We start from the raw sequence: 23,540 nt of genomic DNA, 5'->3' as shown, positions 1-23,540 counted from the left end.
CATATATATATACATATATATATATACATATATATATATATATATATATATATATATATATATATATATAGTATATATATATATATATATATATATATATATATATATATGTATATTGTTGTTTTTTGATTTAGTATTGAAAATACTAAACTCTTGATCGTAGTAGAGTGCTCAATATTTTAGAAATATATACTTATTCAAAAACAGAGCGTTTTATACTTAAATAAAAAAAAAAAAACTTTTAATAAAACATTAAGTTTCATGTCTATCGGCAATCATCAACCATAAAATTTATGAAATACCATAAAGTAAGATAATTTTTAAGTATATATATATATATATATATATATATATATATATATATATATATATATATATATATATATATATATATATATATATACACACACATATATATATATATATATATATATATATATATATATATATATATATATATATATATATATATATATATACACTTAGAGTTATTACAAATTATTTAAATTTAAATAAAATATTACAACTATTAACCTTTTAGTTCATTAAACCAAGTAGTAATGATTACATTATTTGATATTATTACTTAAAATGATAACTTACATAACTTCGTTTGGTTTTCGCTTAATTATTTATTGCATTTTTACATTGTGCTGCAATATAGTTTGTATGTTAGATGTTTTTAATAAAACTTGTGGCTATGAAAATAAATTTTTTCAAATGTCTAATCTTTATTCAGTGGAGTTCATAGATACTATTTTGATTTCTATTCTTAACTAAGTTTTTCTTTTCTTCCTAGACTTGATTTTATGCAATTTTAGTATTTCCTTGGAATAGAAAAACGAGCGGAACATGAAAATAAAGTGTTAAAAGGTGGTCTAGAGAAGTGAGAGTTATTTCTGTTGATACCTTAGTAGAACTAGCATAACAAGTTCTTGAAAAAACTCAACATCTTGAAGCAATTCTGTTGTCGTGTTGTTGAAGTCAATTTTTTTATTCAAATTATTTGACCAAATCTACTACGCCAATATTTTGAATAACGTATCTTTCGATAAAAGATTTTCAAACGTTATTCAAAAGATATTTAATTTACGTTTTTTCTTTTTCTGTAAACTGATATACATTGTCAAAAACTAAAATTAAGGCTGCGTTTTTAGACTTTGTTAAGTGGGCCAAAATATGATTAGCAAGATCATACCATACAAGAGTTGAGGTTTTATGCGTAAGATTTTTCATAAATGCTTTCTGACAAGCAACTGTGTGAAATTTTAATAAAAACTTCCGCGTCACCATTAAAATTTTCAATAACATCTTTTATTAAATCGAATGAATGCTTTGCATCATCTTCTGAGATAATGTATTTTAAAAAGTTCGTTTTTAACGCGCGGAGAGTAGTAAAGGTCGCTTTTAAGAATGTTAATATTTTTTATAACAAAAGTTTTGAACTCATCAACAGAACAAGTTTGTTTTAACATTAGTTGTTGGACTTATTGGCTGTTTAGAGAGTTACTATTTGAGTTTTGAGGTGTTATGTGGCGCTTGAGCCCTTTCTCTGACTTACATTTTTTAAAACAATGCTGGAAATTCAAACTGATTAAAGAATTTCCATTATCAATTTCACTATTTTGTAATAAGCTCAGCTATTTGTGTGCCTTTTGGTTGAAATGTAATAAATAAATCAAGCATGATATGGTGTAATTCAGTTTTAAAGCATGTTGAATTTGTACTTAAGTACAAATAAATTTTGACTTAAGTACATATTTAACAATTGTTAAATAAATAAAGGTTATGTAAGTTCAAAAAAGGATTACTTTACACAAAAACTAGAAAATGTCAGTTTAAAAAGAAAGTCTGTCTAAACCTTTACATATATACGTTTCAACAAAAATAAAAAAATAAAAACATTGAGTAAACTTCTGTGTTTGCTATTGCATGATTGAGGTAAATGTTCATTAGCTATCAAAAGAACGTTTGCAATGAACATTGAGCAAACGTTCGCTGTTTGTTATTTGAACGTATTGTTCGTATTGAACGTTCAAGAGCTGTAAATCAGAGTTTAAAAAAATTAATTTAAGTAACGTTTGCAGCAAACGTTAGGCAAACCTAAATAAATGTTGTTACAACCAGTGAAATTTTTGTTGGGAAAATATTTTTTATTCAGTTCAGTAAATAAATTTTGTTCTAGTTTTTATTCAGTTCATATTAAAGTAATTTAAGCTCTAGTTTTTAATAACTTAGTTCAATTTTCGCTTCTTGCATTATTTTTTTTCTGTCACCTAATTTTAATTTAATTTAACTTATAAATAATATAGACATACATAATTAAAAGAATTAGGTTTTAGTGCTATAAGCAAACAAAAAAATGAGAATGAGAACTTAATTAAATGTAACATTATACAGCCAGTGCCATGGCTAGAGGTTAAGATCCCCGCTCCCTGTCTTTAATAAAAAAAACAACAGCAACCTGTCCTTAGGGTTCAAAAATTTTTAAAAAATTCAATTATCATGTATAACTAAAAAAAATAAAAAATAAAAATTCCTCAAATTTGGTATCGATAAAAACTAATGAATACTTATTGTATAGACTTTAATAATTACTCATATATTTTGCAAATAAATGACGTAGTGATTATATGATTATCATCTAGATTAGATGAGAATTTAGTTTTAATAAAACTCGCATTTCCCATGACGCTGACATTCGATTTTCCATCCATTTGTGAGCAAGCCACAGATTGAAAATATGTTGAAAGTTTTTCAACATATGCTTGAGTTGCTGGAGCTGCAATGAGTTCTTCAGCTAATGGTGCAATATGTGGGTTAACGGCTTGTCTTGTCTACCAGATATTTTACGCATTTTGGCACATAGAGCTGTTCCTTATTTCAATAATATAGTTGTTGAGTTCATTTTGTGCTTCATAACATGGAATAGGGGTTAATTTTATCTACTTGCTGTTTTGCAGCTAAAAATTTCCATTTTGTTAATGCATTCATTTCTGGAGCAACAATAGCAGAAAGAGCAGATGCACTTGCAGAAGGTAAATTGTATCGCACCAATTTTTTAGCTTCTTACAAAATCTATGCCTTTACACACTCTCTGATTTGTGTATGCTCATTATCTAAAAGAGCTATTGCTAAAGAACTTCAAAACGACGGCGTAGATCTGCATGCATTTTAACTGCTACATCATCGGCATCTCCAAATTGCTCAAGGTGACTTTCTAAATTGAATACCGAAGGTATAACACTGGATAGATAAAGCGCATCCGTCTGAAGAATATTAGTTTCATTGGCAAAAGGTTCTAAAAGATTACCAAAATCCTGAAGCATTATCCATTTGTTATTGGCAAGTGAACTAATGTTAAGGTCACCAAGCACTTCGTTGAATGATGTCTTTATTTCCAGAAGTCTGTTATCTGCTCTTCATTAACCTCATTTTCTAATTCAATAAGTATATCAAGTTTAGCTTGAGCTTTCCTTCTTGATTTGCTCCATTGTCCGAAATAACAAGCAAAATTTTTTCTCAGGAAATATTATAATACTTTACGTATTTTTAAAACAATCAGCAGTTTGTTCACCTGTATGTAGATTTTTCACAAGATACTAATTAAGCAGAACATGTATTGGTTTTCCGATTTGCAGAGAAAAAACCAACCCGAAATTTTTAAAAGGGACGCAGTAAGACCTTTTTTAGACCAGCTATTAAGGCATATTGCGATTCACCTGCTTTCAGATATGAGGTCACGAAGTATTCTCGTTAAAACAGCATGTTTTTCATTAAGTAGGCTAATAATTTTGCTAGAAGCAGGAATTGAAAATTAAAATCCAAGGTATTAAAAAACTTTCTAAAACTTGCATTACCCACCAATGTCACTGGATTGCATGCTGCAATTATCATTTAAAAAAGAGAGTATAGTCGAATTTTATGCTCGTGTGAATTAGTAGGCCATGCTGTATTCCTACAATTAATGTATCAAAACAATGTCTAGTTCTGATTTGAGGATGATTCTAATAGAGTGGGCCCACTTTCATCCACTGCTTTTCTCTTTATGCCCGTATGCTTTTTTTCACTTATTTCCGACTCTTCCAGCTCAACGTGTACAGACATGGTTTATCGCTAAATTAAGCTAGAAAAAGATAAACAACTTTGTATAACTTTTTGTCTGTATATTTATATTTTATTTATCTATCTATTTATCAACCTATTTATAAATAAGTTTGTATACGTTTTGAATATTTACTCTAAAATAATAAAAATGAGTTGTTTGTTTCAAAATAAAAGTAATTCCTCAAACAGATAATCAAACTTTAAGATTTGTTAGGATCAACACAACTTTGTATTGCAAATTGTCAGTTTCCACACAACTTTGTATTGCATACTTTCCACCATCAAGAAAGACTAAACATACGGATTTTTCGGATGACGCATCGAAATAAACCATTTCCATACTGAACTATTCCTCTTTCTACCAGCGGAAAGTTTACTCAAGCTCATTGTATAGTTGTGTTTGTCTTTCAATTTGACTTTTATTAAAAACTGTCTCCAAAATAATATTTCTTAGTTTTTATACATTTAATTAAAGAAATACATAGAAAAATAGTTTTTAATTAAGGTTTACCTCGTGGCTAAAAGTGACCGCTAAAAATTTCTAAATATTTCTCAAATTGCTCTAATATTATAACAATAGTGCCAACAAATAGTTATGAAGAGCATTCTCAATAAAGTATTATAATTTTTATTTTAAGGCTAAAAAAACTATATAAATCTAAACCGAAAATCTAATAAATTTCAGCACTAGCTGCGGTTTGAATAAAGTAGAATATATTTAAATTTAAATTAGTTTTCCAATGTGATTTTATTTTACCTCCTGAACTAAATATTTTTATATAGTCATAAATCATATGTATAAGTATATATAAATATATATAAGTATATATAAATATATATAAGTATATATATATATATATATATATATATATATATATATATATATATATATATATATATATATATATATATATATATATATATATATATATATATATATATATATATATATATATATATATATATATACACACAATATAGCTTTTTGGACACCATGGAGTAGTTGGTCACTTTGTAATGATACATATGTCTTTAGGAACAGATCAAGAAGTTGTAATACTTCAAACTCAGTGGATTTTTGTGATGGTAACACTTTTGATGTAAAAGAATGCTACGGTATCATTTTATATTATTTTTATTTCACTCTATAAAATCTTTAGCTTTATAAAAAAAACAGTATTTAAAAAAAAATAATTATTTTTTCAATTTTTTTCACGGTCAAATGATTCATTATTTTAATTTAACTCTTGGATGTGTCCTTATAACTTTTTTAAAAAGGTATTTTCATATATACACACAATATAGCTTTTTGGACACCATGGAGTAGTTGGTCACTTTGTAATGATACATATGGCTTTATGAACAGATCAAGAAGTTGTAATACTTCAAACTCAGTGGATTTTTGTGATGGTAACACTTTTGATGCAAAAGAATGCTACGGTATCATTTTATATTATTTTTATTTCACTCTATAAAATCTTTAGCTTTTTAAAAAAAATAGTATTTAAAAAAAAAAAATTATTTTTTCAATTTTTTTCACGGTCAAATGATTCATTATTTTAATTTAACTCTTGGATGTGTTCTTATAACTTTTTTAAAAAGGTATTTTCATGATCAGTTTCTTAATTCGTTTTGCGACTTTTGAAATGGGTACGCATCATTCGGGAGATGTCCGTCGGACGTCTTACGGATGTCTATACGTCCATGAAACGACATAGATGATGCATGCACACTGGTTTATAGTGAAATAGTGAAAGTTTTATGTTGTTTTTGCTGTTGTTGTTGTTGTTGTTGTTGTTGTTGTTGTTGTTATTGTTGTTATGCCCACGTTTTTTACATTCCGTAAATTTCATAAGTATTTTTAACATGATTAAACCACAAAAATCAACTTCTACGTTCTTAAAGGCATTATTATTATCGAGTTTAGACGAAGGTAGAAGCGGAGAATTAGAGCACAAATGGATTTTCTATCATATTTTCTAGAAGTGTAACATTCTCTAATTACGTAATTAATTTGATCGCGAGAATAAGACGACCAAAATTTCGCACTTAGTTCATATGGTGATTTTTTAATACCACTATGTTTACTAAAAAAATGATAATGGAAGTTATGAAATATGCTATAGAGGATTTTGTTAAATACGTTTAAAATTTATATTTAAGGTATTGGAGCGTTACAAAAACGAATATGGTAACGAATAATTCTGTCGACCTTGAAAAAAGCCTAATTCAATTTTGAATTGGTTTTAAGATTACCAAATAAATTGTACCCATAACGTTTCCGCATGATCTAATTTAAAGACCGTAGAAGTAAATAATTTACTTTAGGTTTGCTTTTCCATAATACTGACAGAACGTAAAGCAAAGGCTGTGACTTTAAGTAGAGGATCATATGTTTTAAATTTATTAATGTTTAAAAGATCTAAATTTAAAATAAACTTATCTGAAGTTAATAAGGTAGCTTCTTCGGAAGTAGAACCTCTTCGACTACTAAAATTAAATCAAGATCATGAAACAAACATATTATATCAAATACTTGGACCTCTAAACCAAAGATCATCAATTTGAAAAGTATTTGTATCGTGCGATAATTTTAGCAATGGTTGCCATCAGCGGATCTGTATTTGCTTGTTTACCCATAGACCATTATTTTATCATTTGTTTAGGATGACTAGAGCGTGAGTTATTGTTCACCCTATCCCCGAGTCCTAAAATTTTATTCCTCCTACAAAATAATCTTTACATTCATATATGATTCTCACACAATGACATCATCTACAATCACTTTCTATTTTCACATTTCCCAGGTCTACGTAACTGGACGGCTCCGCTGGTCGCTTTTTGCGACCATTGTGTCGTATAAACAAACAAGTTTATTCTTTGTGGCTGGTGAGCTCCGACTTCTATCAATGTACACCACAGCAACAAAACGGACATTTGGCTATCCCGCTAGATGTGGTTACGGTGCTTAATAACCTAATGACTACGCTGACACTTAGGCACGCGTTCATTCGGAAGCTCCACAATGCACATCGGATCAGCGCTCGCTGACTATATGTTCGGACCTAAAATCTCACTCCATAGCAAATCATTCCACACCAACTTGTGGTAGTACCTCTTTTGGCTAAGAGTGATGACTTGTGGACTACGGTGACTAATGTGTGCATTTGATCAATTGAAATCCATTCTGTAGGTCTTAAGTCTGGCTCTGATGTGCAAGTCCATAAGCGCAAGGAGTGAGTGTGTTTAGATTTCTACTCACCTGATTTGAAAGTGAACGAAAACATAACGAGACCATACCAGAAGACCAAACGGATTATACTAATGCACTACATCATCACACCTGTCGACATCGCAGTCTCTAAATCAGTGTAGCAAATATTTGTTCTTTGTTGCATTAGTTCTACACACAGAGTGTCTAGAGCGTTAATTGTTTCTCCCTATGCCCTTATCATCCATTCTTCGTTTTTCTACTTAACAAAAGTCTTGCCACACATTGTATATTTTCCTATGATTTTTATTATTTATTCAATGACACCATCTACAATCTGTTTTTATTTTCACATCTCCCAGGTCTACATAACTGGACGGCTCCGTTGCTCACTTTTTGCAATCTTTTGTGTCGCATAAACAGTTAAAAATTATTCTTTGTGGCTGGTGAGCCCTAACCTCTTCCAACGTACACGACAATGACAAATCGGACATTAGTAAAAATTACAGGATTTGTATTTTTTACTAAAAGAAAACCTCAAGAATTGGAAGAAACTAGACAAAAATTTATAATCCCGTAATTGGTACTTCTTAAATAAATTCAACACCCGTGCGTGTTGAATTTATTTACGAATTTATTTATCTTAAATAGTGATGTCACGAATATTCCGCGACTTAATAAAAAAAGGCAATCGTTTAATTGTCTTTCCCATTAAAGTTAAACCATGCTTTAAGTTCAGGTTGTCGTAAAATAATATTTTTAATAAGTTTAGAGTTTTCTATACTAATTCTTTTTTTTTTTTTTTTTAAAGTTATAAGTTTGCCGTTAAAAATAATTACAACTCTCGTATTGGTAAAATATACACATGGCGGGGGCAAGAAGAAGACAAAATAGTCTTATCGCCAAGCTCCCAATAATCCGTAAATAATATAGCTATCAAATCTTGTCATTAAAAAAGTTATCAAATATAAAAAGAAAGAAAAGAAAGAAAAAAAAAAGAAAAATTTTTTTTTTATTTTTTTTTTTATTATTTTTTTAATATTTTTTTTTTTTTAAAAAAAAAAAAAAAAAAAAAAAAACAAACAAACAAAGACAAAAACAAAAAACAAACAAACAAACAAACAAACAAAAAAAAGACAAAAAAAAAATAGAGATAATAAATTATAAAACTTATTTTCAAATATAGTTGAACACAAAGCAAAAATGTAAAAGAAACAAACAGACAAAAATGATATTTGAACCTATATATAAATGTTTTTAATTATTGCGATTAAGAATTCTTAATTAGGAAATATAATGAAAAGAATTTAAACTTCTATAGCAAGACCTTTAGTTTTTCTTAAAAAGAAAATAAAAAATAAAAAATAAGTTTTTTAGTGAACTAAGTTTTTAAACCTTTGCAAATAAAATGAAAATATACTATACAATATTTTAAAGGCCAACAAATAAGTATAGCTCTAGAAGAAGTCCTTCATGTTTTGATTAATTAAAATTATTTCTTTTAGTTTTGATTTAAAAATATTTATGTTTGCAAGCGTTTTGATGTCATTTCTAATTACTTTACGCCATAGTTGTGGGCCTCTAGTTGTGATGGAAAACTTAGTGGCTTCAAAGTGATTTTTAGCTTGAACATAATTATTTTTTGCATGTCTAGTAAGGTATTTGTGCTGTATTTTTTTAAATAGTGTTTTAAAAATATTTGGCATCGTATCGTTATTGATTTTATGCATAAAAATTAAATGATGATATATATTTATTTGGTAAACATTTAAGATTTTTAGATTAATAAATAATGGTTGTGAATGAGAGAGACGGTCTGCGTTGGATATTATTCTTATGGCATGTTTTTGTTTGTTAAATAGTTTGTTTAGTTTTTTTTTATTGGTGCTGCACCAAGCAATGTTAGCATAATTGAGATAACAATGAATAAAAGAAAAGCAGATATATTTTAAGCAAGTTTGATTTAGATAAGGTTTTACCTTATAAAGTATGCCAATATTTTTAGAAATTTTATTTTCGATTAGTTTTAAGTGGTTTGTCCAGGTGATATTTTCGTCAAGAAGAACACCTAGAAACTTCATTGAGTGTTCTCTTTTTATAAATTGATTCCCGATGCTAATATTTAGGAGCGTTAGAGGAATTTCGTCTCTTTGATGATGAAAAGCGATGAAAAAAAATATACTTAGTTTTGGTTAAGTTTAATGACAATTTATTTGTATTAAACCATTCAGTTACTTTTAACAGTTCTTCGTTGACTGTTTTAAATAGAGTTTTTATGTTACTATGGGAATAAAATAAATTGGTATCGTCAGCAAACAAAACAGAGTCTAAAATATTCGAAGCTCTGCTTAAGTCGTTAATGTAAATTAAAAACAAAAGTGGTCCTTAAATGGATCCTTGAGGAACTCCACAAGTGATTGTCCTATTGTCAGTTTTACTACCATCATAAGAAACATACTGCTTTCTATCAGACAAGTAGCTTTTAAACCAAACTATATTTGCATTCTTAACTCCGTAATTTACTAGTTTTTTTACTAAGATATGGTGGTCAACTGTGTCGAAGGCTTTGCTAAGGTCTATAAAAATACCTAATGTATACTCTTTTTTATCAAAGGCTCGAAAAATATCATGAACAAGTTTAAGAATAGCATGATCAGTTGAATGACCTTTTTTGAACCCAAATTGTTTGTTGTATAAAATATTATTTGTTTCTAGAAAAGAGAATAGTCTATTATACATTACTCGTTTCAGTATTTTAGAGAAGCAAGGAAGAATGGAGATAGGTCTATAATTAGAGACATTAGAAGGATCACCCGATTTGAGAACTGGTATAACTCTTGCAGTTTTAAAACTTTCTGGAAATATTCCTTGTTTTAAAGAAAGATTGAAAATATGCAACAGTGGTGTTATTAAATAATGCATAGAATTTATTACAACATTACTGCTTATTTAATCAACTCCTAATCCTTTGTTTAGTTTTAATGCTTGAAAAGCAATTAATAACTCATTTTTAGTCAGTTTATTGTTGGTCATTATTGTATTGTTAGCAGTTAAATATGACTCTACGCTAAATTTACCAAGTTTTAGATTTAAGGCTAGATTTGATCCTACATTAACAAAAACTTGATTAAATGTTTTTGCAATTTTTGATTCATTAAATATATCAACGCCATTAAAATTTATTGTTTTTGGAAGACAAGTAGTTGATAACTTTTTTTTACCAAGTAATTCTTTAATGATATTCCAGGTTTTCTGCGTGTCGCCTTTGAATTTAAGTAATTGATTTGAATAATATATTTTTTTTGAACGATTTATAACTAGCTCAAAAATACCTTTTATTTTTTATAATTGGATTCATTATCAAATGATTTTTTTTTAAGAAATTTTTCGTACAAACGTTGTTTCCTTTTTTGATGATTTTAATATTCCGGTAGTTATCCATGGGTTCAAATACATTTTAGATTTAATAATTTTTGTTATTTCTGGAAATGCATTATTGTAATGTTTTTGAAATATTAGAAGAAAATTTTCATAGGCTTTGTTAGTACTTTTTATTTGCAATATATTTTCCCAGTTTTCAGAAGATAAAGATTGATTAAAAAGTTCAATAGAAACGTCATTAATGATTCGCTTGGTTATTTTTATTTTTTGCGGGTTTTTTGAAAGATAACATTTTTGAGTTGCAATAAAAATTGGAAAATGATCCGATATATCAGATAAAAATATTCCAGTTTTAACTTTTGTGTCTGTAAATTTGTTTGTTATAATTTGATCAATTGAGGTTGCACTATTTTTGGTAATTCTAGTTGGTTCAATCTATTTTTTCAATATATTTCAATATATTTAATTCAATCTATAGCATTTTTTTAAATTACCTGAGAAGTGCAAGATTTACCTGAGCTAATTTTTTTTGAACTTTTCTGAATGGTTTGAAGAGTATGAAATTTTTAGACAGCTATAATTAAATATCGTCTTCGGTCTATCAGTCAACAAACTATGCATGCTATGACATTTCGGTCTATCAGTCAACAAACTATGCATGCTGTGACACAACCTATTTATAAATGCCCAGAGAGTAGTTGACTTATGAATTCGACTATACTACAACGAAGCAGGTCGGAGACCTCAATATAAATAAGTATTGCCGAATATTTGGCCGAATATTCGTGGCATCTCTGGTCTTTAAACTGGCATTGCAAAAGCCATTTAATTCAAAAAGGTGGCGGACGGACGTGTTTATTTTTAATCGTTAGATTATGGCTAATAAAATTACAATGGCGCTTTTCAAAGAAATTATGGATACACATAAAAATACAATAATGAAAATATTTAGCGACAAAATAGATAAACTTGAAATCAAAATATTGAGTATGCAAGAAGAGATTATAAAAATTATTAAAAATTTTCTATTTTAATTAACGCTGATATATTTTTATACTCTTTCTTTAAGTACATATGCGCACACTCCCCTATTATAATTAATGTATGTTTTTGATGTTTTTTGATGTTTTTTGAGGTACATCTGGTTTATTGTAGTGCTTTATGTTTAATAAATTAAGCTATTTTGTTATATTGTGTTAATTGGTTTATCACATTGAGATTACCATAACGATGGCAATTATTAACAGTTGTTTTGGTTTTTGTAAAAAAAAAAATTTTTAAGCAGTAAAGAAATATATACAATTAAAGTAATTTAGATATAAAGTAATCGTAAATTTTGTACTTATCCTAGGGGGTCTTATAGTTTTAATTGGGTGTTTAATATTTTTTTGTCTGAGGCTGACGAGGTCGTGTTGCTTGGTGGTACACGTATTTATTCTGTTTATCGCTGTCTATGAATATAAACTAAATGTAAAACAAATATTTTTGCTATAAAGCTGCATATTTTTATAATACAAATTTACTAAAACAATCGACTAAACGGTTAAGCTCTAATTATATCGGACATTTAAATTTGTTTTATTTATTTATAAAACGAATATTTCCGGTCGAAGGCATTACTTAAAAGAATTAGACATAAATATAAAACAAACATTTCCCCAATTATAATCAAAAATAAAAAAGCAATAAAACAATAATTTTAAAACAAATACTTCCATTTAAAGAATATTAATTAAGATGAGGATAAGTTTACATAAATTTAAATTATATATAATAATAAAGGGTATATTAAAATATAACCTAAGTATAAAACGAAAAATTCTACTAAAATGGTTTACAGGTTTAGAAAACAAATTACTCCACTAAAACGGCATAGATCGTAAATCGAATAGCTTCATTTATACGGTATAAATTACAATTAATTATAAACTAAATATTAACAAATGTTTTCCCTGAAGGATATACATTATAATTTAATATAAAATGAGAGAGTTTTACTACCATAAAATAAACAAATATAAACAAATTATAATTTCTTAACAAAGTATTGATTTTCAATATAACAGTATAAACAAAATTTAGATATAAACTATATATAAATTGAATATCTGCGCTAAGATAATATACATTTTATTTAGCGATATAAATATGAGTGACTAGAATTTCCCCCTCTTCACTGATGCTTCTATACTGGGCACCTGTCTAACTTATCTGATCATTGTCTAACTAACACTAACTCCAAAAAAATTATAGCTTCCTTCTCACTCACATTTTAACAGCTGTATGTGTTCCTTTAAGTAACTGGGTTCTTTTGGGGTTCAGAAAAAAAAAAAAAAAAAAAAAAAAGTACCAAATTGTTAAAAACAGACGGAAATCAGTCCTGCCCATTCCTACCACTAAATTGTAAGCTTCTAACTGGAATTTTGTCCTTTTTGATAATTACTTGCTTATTACTTACTCTAAAATAGTCTTTTTTGTATTTTCGCTTAGGATTTGACGGCCTGATGTGTTCCAAATAGTGACTAGACTTTTGCTCTAGTTGCGAACAATATTTAACAAATAATATATTGACATTAAAAATTGAAAAATTTTGAATTTAAATAACTAAAGAAATTAATATCAATATTTTTCCATACACTATATAAAAACTTCTAAATGTATTTTAAAATGTAAATTTAGTTTGTTTATTGTAAAAATATGCAAAAAAAAAATTGTAAAAAAAAGTGTGTTTGAAAAATTAGCTCTTTGGTTTCACTAATTTGAGAATCACACAAAAGCCGTAACTTTAAGGGAGGATCACTTGTTTTAAATTTGTTGATATTCAAAAGATATAAATTAAAAATAAACTTATCTGAAGTTATTAAGGTAGCTACTTCGAAAGTAGAATCTCTTTGAGTAATAAAATTAAATCAAGATCATAAAACAAACATATTATATAAAATACTTGGACCTCTAAACCAAAGATGATTAATTTGAAAGGTACTAAACTTTCAACTACGAATGTCACATTTGCGGGATTGCTTTCACCTTTGAAAAAATTCCAAAACCTTAAATCATACATAGAACAATTATTCTTATGCTTTTTTTTTATGAAACACTTCGTATTTCTTATTGGTATTGCTTACCAAATTTAGACAAATAAAATGATCAGAAAAAAGTTTGATGCAAGAAATGTTTTTGACATATGACAACTCTTTATAAACATTTGAAAAAAAATTAGCTTATAATAAGGTTGCTTTTAATGCTAGCTTTGGATTTGTATTTTTTACTAAAGGAGAAACTCAACAATTGAAAAAAACAAGACAAGAAATCGCAATCCTTTATTTGGTACTTCTTAAATAAATTCAACACCCGTACATCTTTAAATTAGCATTGCAAACGCCATTTAATTCAAAAATAAGTGCATTGAGCATTTTCTACAGTCTTACTGTACCATCTCTATCAATAATGCCAGAAAATAGTTATGAAGAGCTTTCTCAATAAAGTATTATAACTTTTATTTTAACGCTAAAAAACTGTAAAACTTCATAAATCTAAACTGTAAATCTAATAAATTTCAGCACTAGCTTTGGTTTGAATTAAGTAGAAAACTATTATAAATTTAAAGTAGTTTTGCTATGTGATTTTATCTCCAGAATTAAATATTTTTATATAGTCATAAATCGTGTATATATATTTATTTATATATATATATATATATATATATATATATATACATATATATATATATATACATATATATATATATATACATATATATATATATATATATATATATATATATATATATATATATATATATATATATATATATATATATATATATATATATATATATATATATATATATATATATATATATATACATATATACACAATATAGCTTTTTGGACACCATGGAGCAGCTGGTCAATTTGTAATGACGCACATGTGTTTATGAACAGATCAAGAAGTTGTAATATTTCAAACTCAGTAGATTTTTGTGCTGGTAACACCTTTGATGTAAAGGAATGCTATGGTAACATTTTACATTAGTTTTATATTACTCTATAAAATCTTCAGTTTTATAAAAAAAACAGTTTTTTTATAGAACTTAAAAGTTAATTTAAAAAAAGAATATTAGTTTTTCAATTTTTTTCATGGTCAAATGTACTCATAATTTTAATTTAACTCTTGGATGTGTCTTTATAACTTTTTTTTAAAAGGTATTTTCTTGATCAGTTTCTTACTTCGTTTTGAGACTTCTCTAGTGGATACACATTAACCGGGAGACGGACGCCCAGATGTTCGTGAGATGACGTGGATGATGCATGCGCACTGGTTTATAGCGAAATAGTGAAAGTTTTATGTTGTTGCTGCTGTTATTGTTGTTACTGTTTTTTGTTATTGTTGTTATTGCTTTTATTGTTGTTATTGCTGTTATTGTTGTTGTTGTTGTTGATGTTGTTGTTGTTATTGTTGTTGTTGTTGTTGTTTTTGTAGTTGTTGTTATGTTCACTTTGTACATTTTTAACTTTCATAAGTATTTTGAACATGATTGAACCACAAAAATCTACTTCTACGTTCTTAAAGGCATTATCATCATCGAGTCTAGACGAAGGTAGAAACGGAGCATTAGAGCATTAATTGGATTATTAAACGGAGCATTAGACCACTAAATGGGTGGAGCACATGGATTTGCTATCATTTTTTCTAGAGGTGCAACATTCTTTAATTACGTAATTAATTTGGTTACGAGAATTAGAACCAAAATTTCGTGCTTAGTTCATATTGTATTTTTTTAATACCGCTATGTTTTCTAAGAAAATGATTATTGAAATTATGAAATATGCAATAGAAGATTTTGTTAAATAGGTTTGAAATTTATATTATAAGGTATTGGAGCGTTACAAAAACGAATATGGCAACAAATAATTCTGTCGACCTTGAAAATAGCCCAAATCATTTATGAATTGGTTTTAAGATGTAAACAAAATTTTACCGAAGAAGTATAATCCATAAAGTTACCGCATAATGTAATTCGATGACCGCAGAAGTAAATAAATTACTTTAGATTTCCTTTTCCATAAAACAGAAGCGTAAAGCAAAGGCAGTGACTTAAGGCAAAGGATCATATGTTTTGAATTTATTAATATTTAAAAGATCTAAGTTTAAATTAAATTTATCTAAAGGTAATAAGGTAGCTACTTCGAAAATAGAATCTTTTTGACTACTTAAATTAAATCAAGGTCATAAAACAAACTTATTATATAAATAATTAGACCTCTAAACCAAAGATCATTAATTTGAAAAGTATTAAACTTTCAACTACGAGATATAACATTTGCGGGATTGTTTTAACCTTTGAAAAAATTCCAAATTTTGTTGGCTTTGCCTTCGCATTTTTTCACATGACTTTTCCATTACAGATTGTTTGTAAAGATTACTTCAAGATCACTTTCAAATTCTGTTTTGTTTAAATTTTGTTCCTTGATATAAAGGGGTGGTTTTTTATTATTTTGGCCAAAGTGCATGTCCATACATTTCGAAATATTAAATTTCAAAAGCAAGTCTTGAGTCTACTTAAAAGCTAATTCTAGATCTGATTGCAAAGTAAGAGTTGATGCACCTTAAAGCATTTCATTCAATATTTTGGTGTCATCTGCATACAGCTTGGTTAGGTTTATTGGAGTTCAGGCAAACCATATATAAATAGTACAAACAAGAGTTGTCTAATTGCTGACACCTGTGGCACGCCACTGGTAATTTCTGCCTAAGAGGATACCATTTCGCCTATCACAAATCTTTTTTTCCTTTCTATTAAAAATGCTTCAATCCATTGTATTGTCAAACCAGATATTCCTCATGCTGTTAGTTTAGGCAACAATTTTTTATGCGGCACTAGGTCAATTGCCCTGGCGAAATCCAAAAAAGCAACATAAACAGGTTTACCATTCTCTAAGGCTCAACTTGTTTTTCCGCGCAGCGGCCTTCTTTGTCAAGGTTTGTGTTTTGGAGTTATAGAGTTGAGGGTTGAAACCACAACTAAAAGTAGCCTCCTCGACTATAGTGGCCTTCATGGCCTTGGGGAGGTGAATTGAATAAAAATAAAAATAAAAACAACTTTCAAACAACTCTTTAAAAATATGTATAAAAGGAATGGCGAAGGCTGATGCACAACTCTTTAAAATAGCTGAATGTAAATTATCAACACTACTTGTTTTGTTTTCTTTTAAGTTTTTTAATCTTAGATAGACATCTTCATATGTAAACCATTCATTTGTCTTAATGAATGTTTCAGTAGTTCTTAAGTCAAAAGAAGGAAGTACACTATCATCTTCTTTCACAAATGCAGCTTGAAATTTTTTTTAAGATATCAGCAATATCTTTTAAATTTTGAGTGGTTTTGCCATTCGCTCCCTTTAACGCTTTAATAGAATCTTTGACTGCTTGTTGAATGCTCATGAAGCATTGGAATTTTGGTGCTCTTTTTACCAGATTAAACTCAAAGTTTTTTCTAACATTTTAAATCTTGTCTGCTACATTTTTGTAAAGCATTTATATTTATATTAAAATTAAAATCATTAAAATTAAAATCATTTGTATTTATATTTAAAACCGGGTCTTTCCATTTACATGAGCAGTTTTTATATATTAAATTTTGTTTGCTTAATAAGAAACTTTAACCTAGCATTAACCCAGACAATTTTTGGTCTGATTTTTAAAGAGTTAAATGTTATTTTAATTGTAGTGAAATTATGACATGCCGCCTCAGTATAAAAAATCAGTTTATCAAACATTTGTATATGCACATGAACATTTTTAAAACTTAGGCGTTGTATCCGATCAACATTTGAAATGAGACCAGATATGAGTTCAAAATTGGAATTAGCAAACATAAATATTTGCTTGCTTTTATTGTCACGGACTGCTTTATCAGACAAGATGAAAGTGAAACATTTTTTCTTGGTAGGTTTATCTATTAAATATACAATATCCCTAAATAAAAATATTGCTTTTAATGAAAAGATTACTTAAATAAAAGCTTGCTTTTATTGTCACGGATTGCTTTATCAGATAAAATGAAACTGAAACATTTTTTTCATAATTTTTTCTATTAAATATGCAATATCTTTAAATGAAAAGAATAAAGTAACTTCAATTTTATTCCATGGTGTTTAATATTGAACTGCTATCCTTAATACAGAGTGTACCATGAGTTTGCACGGCTACAAAGTTTCTTAGAATTAGATTTAATTTTGCTAAGATGGAAGTTTCCTTCATTCAAACAAAAGTTAGATTTATTATAAAGTAAAAGTCTTTCAGTCATGAAGTCAAAGTTTACATTTAAATCAACATGGAGTGAATAAAGTAATCTTTAGCTAAAATTAAAATGTTCAGCACGTTTAACTAATGTTGCAGATAATAAAAAGGGAGAAAAGGTTACAACAAACAAAACCATGCACAATTGATAAACGCTTAGTTCAGTATTTTTTAAACTGTAATATTAAGGTCAAATCAGTCTTTATAACATACGAATCTTTTAAGGTCTCGATGCTTTTCATCAAATCCAATCTTAAAAAATGTTTTTTCTATATCGACATTAAATGCATTTATCGATATATTTTATTTATATCGACATTAAATGCATTTTGCTTTTCACTATAACGTAGAAGTACTCTAAATAATAAAGTTCTAAGAGATATTTTACTGATATATTTTCTTTATAATTATTACTATTGACTGATTTGTAACCCCTTTAGTATTTATAACTATTATAAGCTATACTACTATCCGTTGTATTACTAATTGCCCGCTTAAAGAAGAACATGCCTTTTTAAAAAAACGTAATACTTTTAAAATAACCGTATATACTTATAACCGAAGTTTTTATTTATCTAAGATCTCAAAGATACAACCACGTCCTAATATTTTTAATGTTAATTTCCTTACGTTTTAAGTAGGTTTAGTACATGTTTTAGCAAATCTCGAATGTTCCTCATTAAAAAAGTTTCAATTAGTTGAAAATAGATTTAGAAGATAAGCAAAGAAAAGAAGTATATGACGTCATTTTACCTTCTTACTGATTATCGCATGTTTTATTAGCAAAATTTTGATTATTTCTTTTGTCACTGCCACATTTTGAAGTATGATAAAAATGATTACTTTTAAAAAGTTTTAACTTTAAAAAACGATTAAAGCATGTCCACAAAAAATTTACTCAAATTTAAAAATATCTATTTAATAGTATTATATATCTGTATTAAAAATAACTTCACCTATAGAGTACTAGTTAATCTATATACTGACATAATTTAAATTACTCGATCTCTCCTTAAGCAAGACTACAAAATTTTGGCTTAATGCTCGTCACCAAGTTTTGCATACTGCAATCAGGAACTTTTCCTCAAAGTTTTATCCACTTTTTAAGCAGCTTGGACTTTGAATTGGCTTTCACTTGTGTTTTATTAAACATAAAATTTCAAATAGCCTAAAATTTTTCTATTCGAGGTGTTTGTGGACAATTTGGTTGTGATCTTTAGGTATAATTTCAACGCCATTTTTTCGGTACCAACTCATTGTTGTTTTAGCATAGTGAAAACTTTTTAAATCAGACTAAAACTTTACAGGAACATTATCAGACTTTATAAAAGTTAGAGAACGTTTTTCTGGGCACTCATTCTGTGACGTTTTTCGGGATTCATTGACTTAGAGGTTACAAATGGCTTGCATTTTTTGTAACAGCTACAACTTGCTAGCCATATTAGATATTTTCTGCCAAACTTATCTTGCTTTGTATATTTATATTTATCTCTGACAGCTCCACGCTTAATGCCATTTAAAACAAATAAAAAACAAATTGAAAGTATACAAAAGATTAAAACATATTTCAAATTACAGATTTAAAAAATATCAAAGAAACTGTCATTGTTGTTTAGTTTTTTACGATCACCGACGCCTTTTCTATCCGGCGCTCTTTTCAGGATATCTCCAATACAATTTTCTAGTTCATTCTCGGCATACTTAGGCATGTTCTCTGCGAAATACAAAAATAACATATAAATAAGATTTATAGAACATACAATTAAAAATATAAGAAAGATTCAATTAAGTTAGCTTTTACACATGTGAAGGATAAATGAAACTATTATTATAACTATTATTATTATTATTATTATATTAACTATTATAAACTATTATTGTGTAATAAGTAGTTTAATACACACACAAAACAACTTTTTTATTATGTATAACATAATAGTTTGATTTTAACCATAAAACCAATAAACCAATTAGTTTTATAGTCAGATTTTAAAATTAAAAAAACCTAACCTTATTGATAAATCTTAAAGATCATAATCAGACTTACCATAAGTATTATTATTCAAAGATCTTCAACAATTTGAGTTTTCCATATTCTGTATACTGAAATCTATTATCTATTTAAATGTTTGACAAATTAAATTTTTTTTTGTCAAAAAAGAGGCGAATGAAATAGTATTTAGCAGCTCAATTTTTTCATTGATTTTTCAAAATCAATTTACTCATTCTTAGTGTGTTTAAGGAGCATATGGGCTCCTTATACACCACCAAAAATCTTTATCAGATTTGGCTATGAAATTTGACATTCCAATATCTTCGCAAGGTTCTTGGTTTCGAAATCTAAATTTCAGATTTACTTCATATAAAGCAAACATGGTGTTTCGTTGTAGCTGTTTTGAAAATTACATTTATATCATTTCTGATGAACACAAATTTATTTTTAAGAGCTGTAATAAGTTGCAAACCGTTTAAAACATCAATAGTTTTTAATTGCAGTAAAATTAAAGACACGTGATGTCACAACTAACAAAGAGATTGACGTAGAACGTAGGAACGTAGAGATTAACGTAGAAATTGAAAAATTCTAATAAAATTTTAAAAAGTAGAAAATTTATTTTGGATGTCTTTGCTAACAAAACTCTTAGTGGAAGCCTTTAAAATTTATAAATAATGTTCAAGAAAAGTGTTTAAACCATCTATAAGCTCAATCCATCTAGTTCTACAAACATCCTTTAATATTTTTTGTGCGTTTGAGATTCAAGCTCTAAAAGGCTAGCCTTTAAAAACTTTGTCTATTTTCTGAGTAATTATAAAAAATAAGAAAGTTCACAAACTTTATCAAAAATCTCTGAGACTAATTGGATATTGCACGATTTACAAACAGATAAGTTTTGTCGAAGGCTATAGTAATGTGTATGCAGAGCCTTTGAATTTATAATGAGAAACTGAGCAGAAAGACCATTTATATACCTAAAGACAGAACTGGCTTTATCATATCCTTAACCCCAACGGTTTTTTAGATCTAGATTTAAGTTGTTTACACAATTAACACAATTACCTTAATGTATTAAAATAAAATAAGATAAAGTAACTCAAAGCATTACAATGCACTCTATTGTTTTTTTAAGTAAGACGGGATACAAACTTCGGCACATATGTTTCTTCTTATTGTGCCATCTACAAAGTGACTTACAAGAACTTCATTAGTAACTATTTTTTTATTGTTATCAATAAATTTATCCAATAAAGTTTCATAAAACATATTTGCAAGATCAACTTACAAAATCCACAAATAAGATTGTCGGTTTTTAATTTTTTTAAAACATCCTCAATTAAGTTATAAACCATCCTTAGACATCCTTTAAAGGAAATACTTTATTGATAGAAGTATATTTGCAAACAATCAAAAAACTGCTGCAAATGCTGCAAAGTATAGTTTACAATACAATTTTTTAAAAAATTTCATTTTTTTAAGGAATTAGATTGCTACTTTTAATATTGTAAACCAATTACCTAATACAATTTTCTCATATCCTACAAAGTATAATTTACATTAGCAAGTTTTATAAAACAATTTTTGCAATCCCTGCAAAGCATAGTTTTTACTGTGAACCTTTTCCTAAGGGAACTACCATAAGTTGCGTCACGCCCTAAGAGGGAGTAGGGGATTAGTGGTTACGATTTTGTAATGAAGGGGAGGTCAAAAACGGTCAAAAATTGCGTGACGTAGTTTATGGACGGCCCCCAATTGTATTTTCTAACATAATATAACAAAAATATATAGATCGGCAATTAGTTTTAAGCGGGTGTTAGACGTCATAGTACCAATATTTATATTTTTTTTTTTACTCCGTTACTTGCAGCACTTGACGGGGTTTAAATTGCCCTCAGCTTCTGCAAAAAAAGATGAGGCTCTCATTGGCTGGTGAATTTTAACTCAGATAAAACTTCATTTTTTTGGCCAATTGTTATCGCAATAATCTAGATCTTCCTAAATTCATTAACCGTAATGTACTTGATGGGTAATTGATCCTTCTTCGATGATTAACTACTACTTCCAAGCTTTCTTTAAAATTATTTATCAAGTCCATTGCAAAATTAGCATCTCCTAAGATTGCATCATTTAATTGTGCTCACCACTTTCCTATTTCAGAATCTATTCTTTATCTTGATAAATCTTAAATCCCAACTTGTATATAATACTGTTGCAATATCTTGAGCGGATCTTTACATGATGGTCTTTCTCTTTTAGAAAAAGTGAAAAATGCATTTTAAACATAGTTGGACCTGCTCTTGCAGCCAACATCCAACTATTATCACACCTTTGCAATGTTGCTTCTCTTCTACTTTTCTATAAATACTATAATGGGTACTGCTCTAAAGAGCTAGCGTCTCTTGTGCCACCTACTAAAATTCATTCTCGTGATACTCGTCATTCAATTAAGTCTCATCCTTTTACAGTGACTGTTCCTAAGTGCCACAGAAATTCTTATTCGTCTAGTTTTTTTCCTAAAACATCAGTTTTTTGGAAATTGCTCCCTTTATCTTCTTTTTCCGGATTTATTTAATTTAAAATCCTTTAAGTCGTCTGATAATCGTTATCTTCACTAAAAATTTTATCTTTTCTCTTCCAGTAACTTCTAACTCTAATAGCGGTTGCTTGCAGCCTTGTTGGAGGTGAAAATATGGAAAAAAAATTTGTTTGTAAAAATATATCAGTAAGCGATGTGCGCAATTCAATAAAAAAAGGAGTGTGTCTAACTTACATACGTTTTTGGCCTTTTTTTTCTTTTCTTTTTTCTTTTTTAAAACACATATTTACGCTCAAGAATATCAGAAAACAATATAAAGCTACACTTTACAACTTAAAAATAATTTTGAATTCTAAGAAAAAATATATATATATTTTTTTTAAATTACTAGATACCTATGACACCAAGCTGATCAGGCTTAGCTTTTTGATAGTTGATCTTTAAGACACTTATAATTCGTTTGTGTAAAAATGTAAACACGATCAGCTTGGCGTGGATATGGGCCAAAATATATCAAAGTAGGACTCCTTTGAAAATAGTAGTAAATTTGTTTAGTGATTATATTTATACTGAAAAAGTATCGCAAAAGGTTATTGCAATCTTGTATTATTTTAATTTAACAATTTGTAATTAAATTTTATCTTAACTAACAATCTCTAAAATCATTAAAAAACCCTTGATACGATTTAATATCAGAACATACTAGCTGACCGGACCCGTAAAAATACGGTTCTTTACCAAACCATTTCTTTACTTATTTATTCCACACCGTTCCTTTCTATATTTATTTCTTATCTGCTTCAATATTTTTTAGTAAAATAATTCATTCTGAAAAATTGCTTTAAGAGCAAAAAAATTAACATGCATACCTTTTCCGCATACGTAGAGCTTATAAGAGACTTATAATTAGGTTTATTTTTCTCCTTAACGCATATCATTAATAAAACAATGGTTTAGTGCACTGTCATAAGTGTCGTTTTGGCGGGTTTAAGACCTCCCCATATTGT

At 27.8% G+C, this 23,540-nt stretch overlaps 1 protein-coding gene across 5 annotated transcripts in view; it reads left to right on the top strand.

Annotated features, from left to right (window-relative positions):
* Positions 1 to 23,540, top strand: part of LOC136080589 (semaphorin-5A-like) — a 150,550-nt gene that overhangs the window by 88,423 nt on the left and 38,587 nt on the right. For 3 of the 5 annotated variants that reach the window (XM_065797424.1, XM_065797428.1, XM_065797427.1), the window contains 3 exons: positions 5,089 to 5,223; positions 5,413 to 5,547; positions 14,583 to 14,717. In XM_065797424.1, coding sequence (XP_065653496.1) covers positions 5,089 to 5,223; positions 5,413 to 5,547; positions 14,583 to 14,717 — 405 coding nt within the window. The remainder of the gene's footprint in view (positions 1 to 5,088; positions 5,224 to 5,412; positions 5,548 to 14,582; positions 14,718 to 23,540) is intronic. The other 2 variants (XM_065797425.1, XM_065797426.1) reach the window with 2 other exon arrangements.

The sequence above is a fragment of the Hydra vulgaris genome, chromosome 05 (genome assembly GCF_038396675.1).
Source record: "Hydra vulgaris chromosome 05, alternate assembly HydraT2T_AEP".
In the NCBI taxonomy this organism is placed as follows: Eukaryota; Metazoa; Cnidaria; class Hydrozoa; order Anthoathecata; family Hydridae; genus Hydra; species Hydra vulgaris.
The sequence above is the reverse complement of the archived record's forward strand: the minus strand, read 5'-3'. Positions and strand labels throughout refer to the sequence as shown.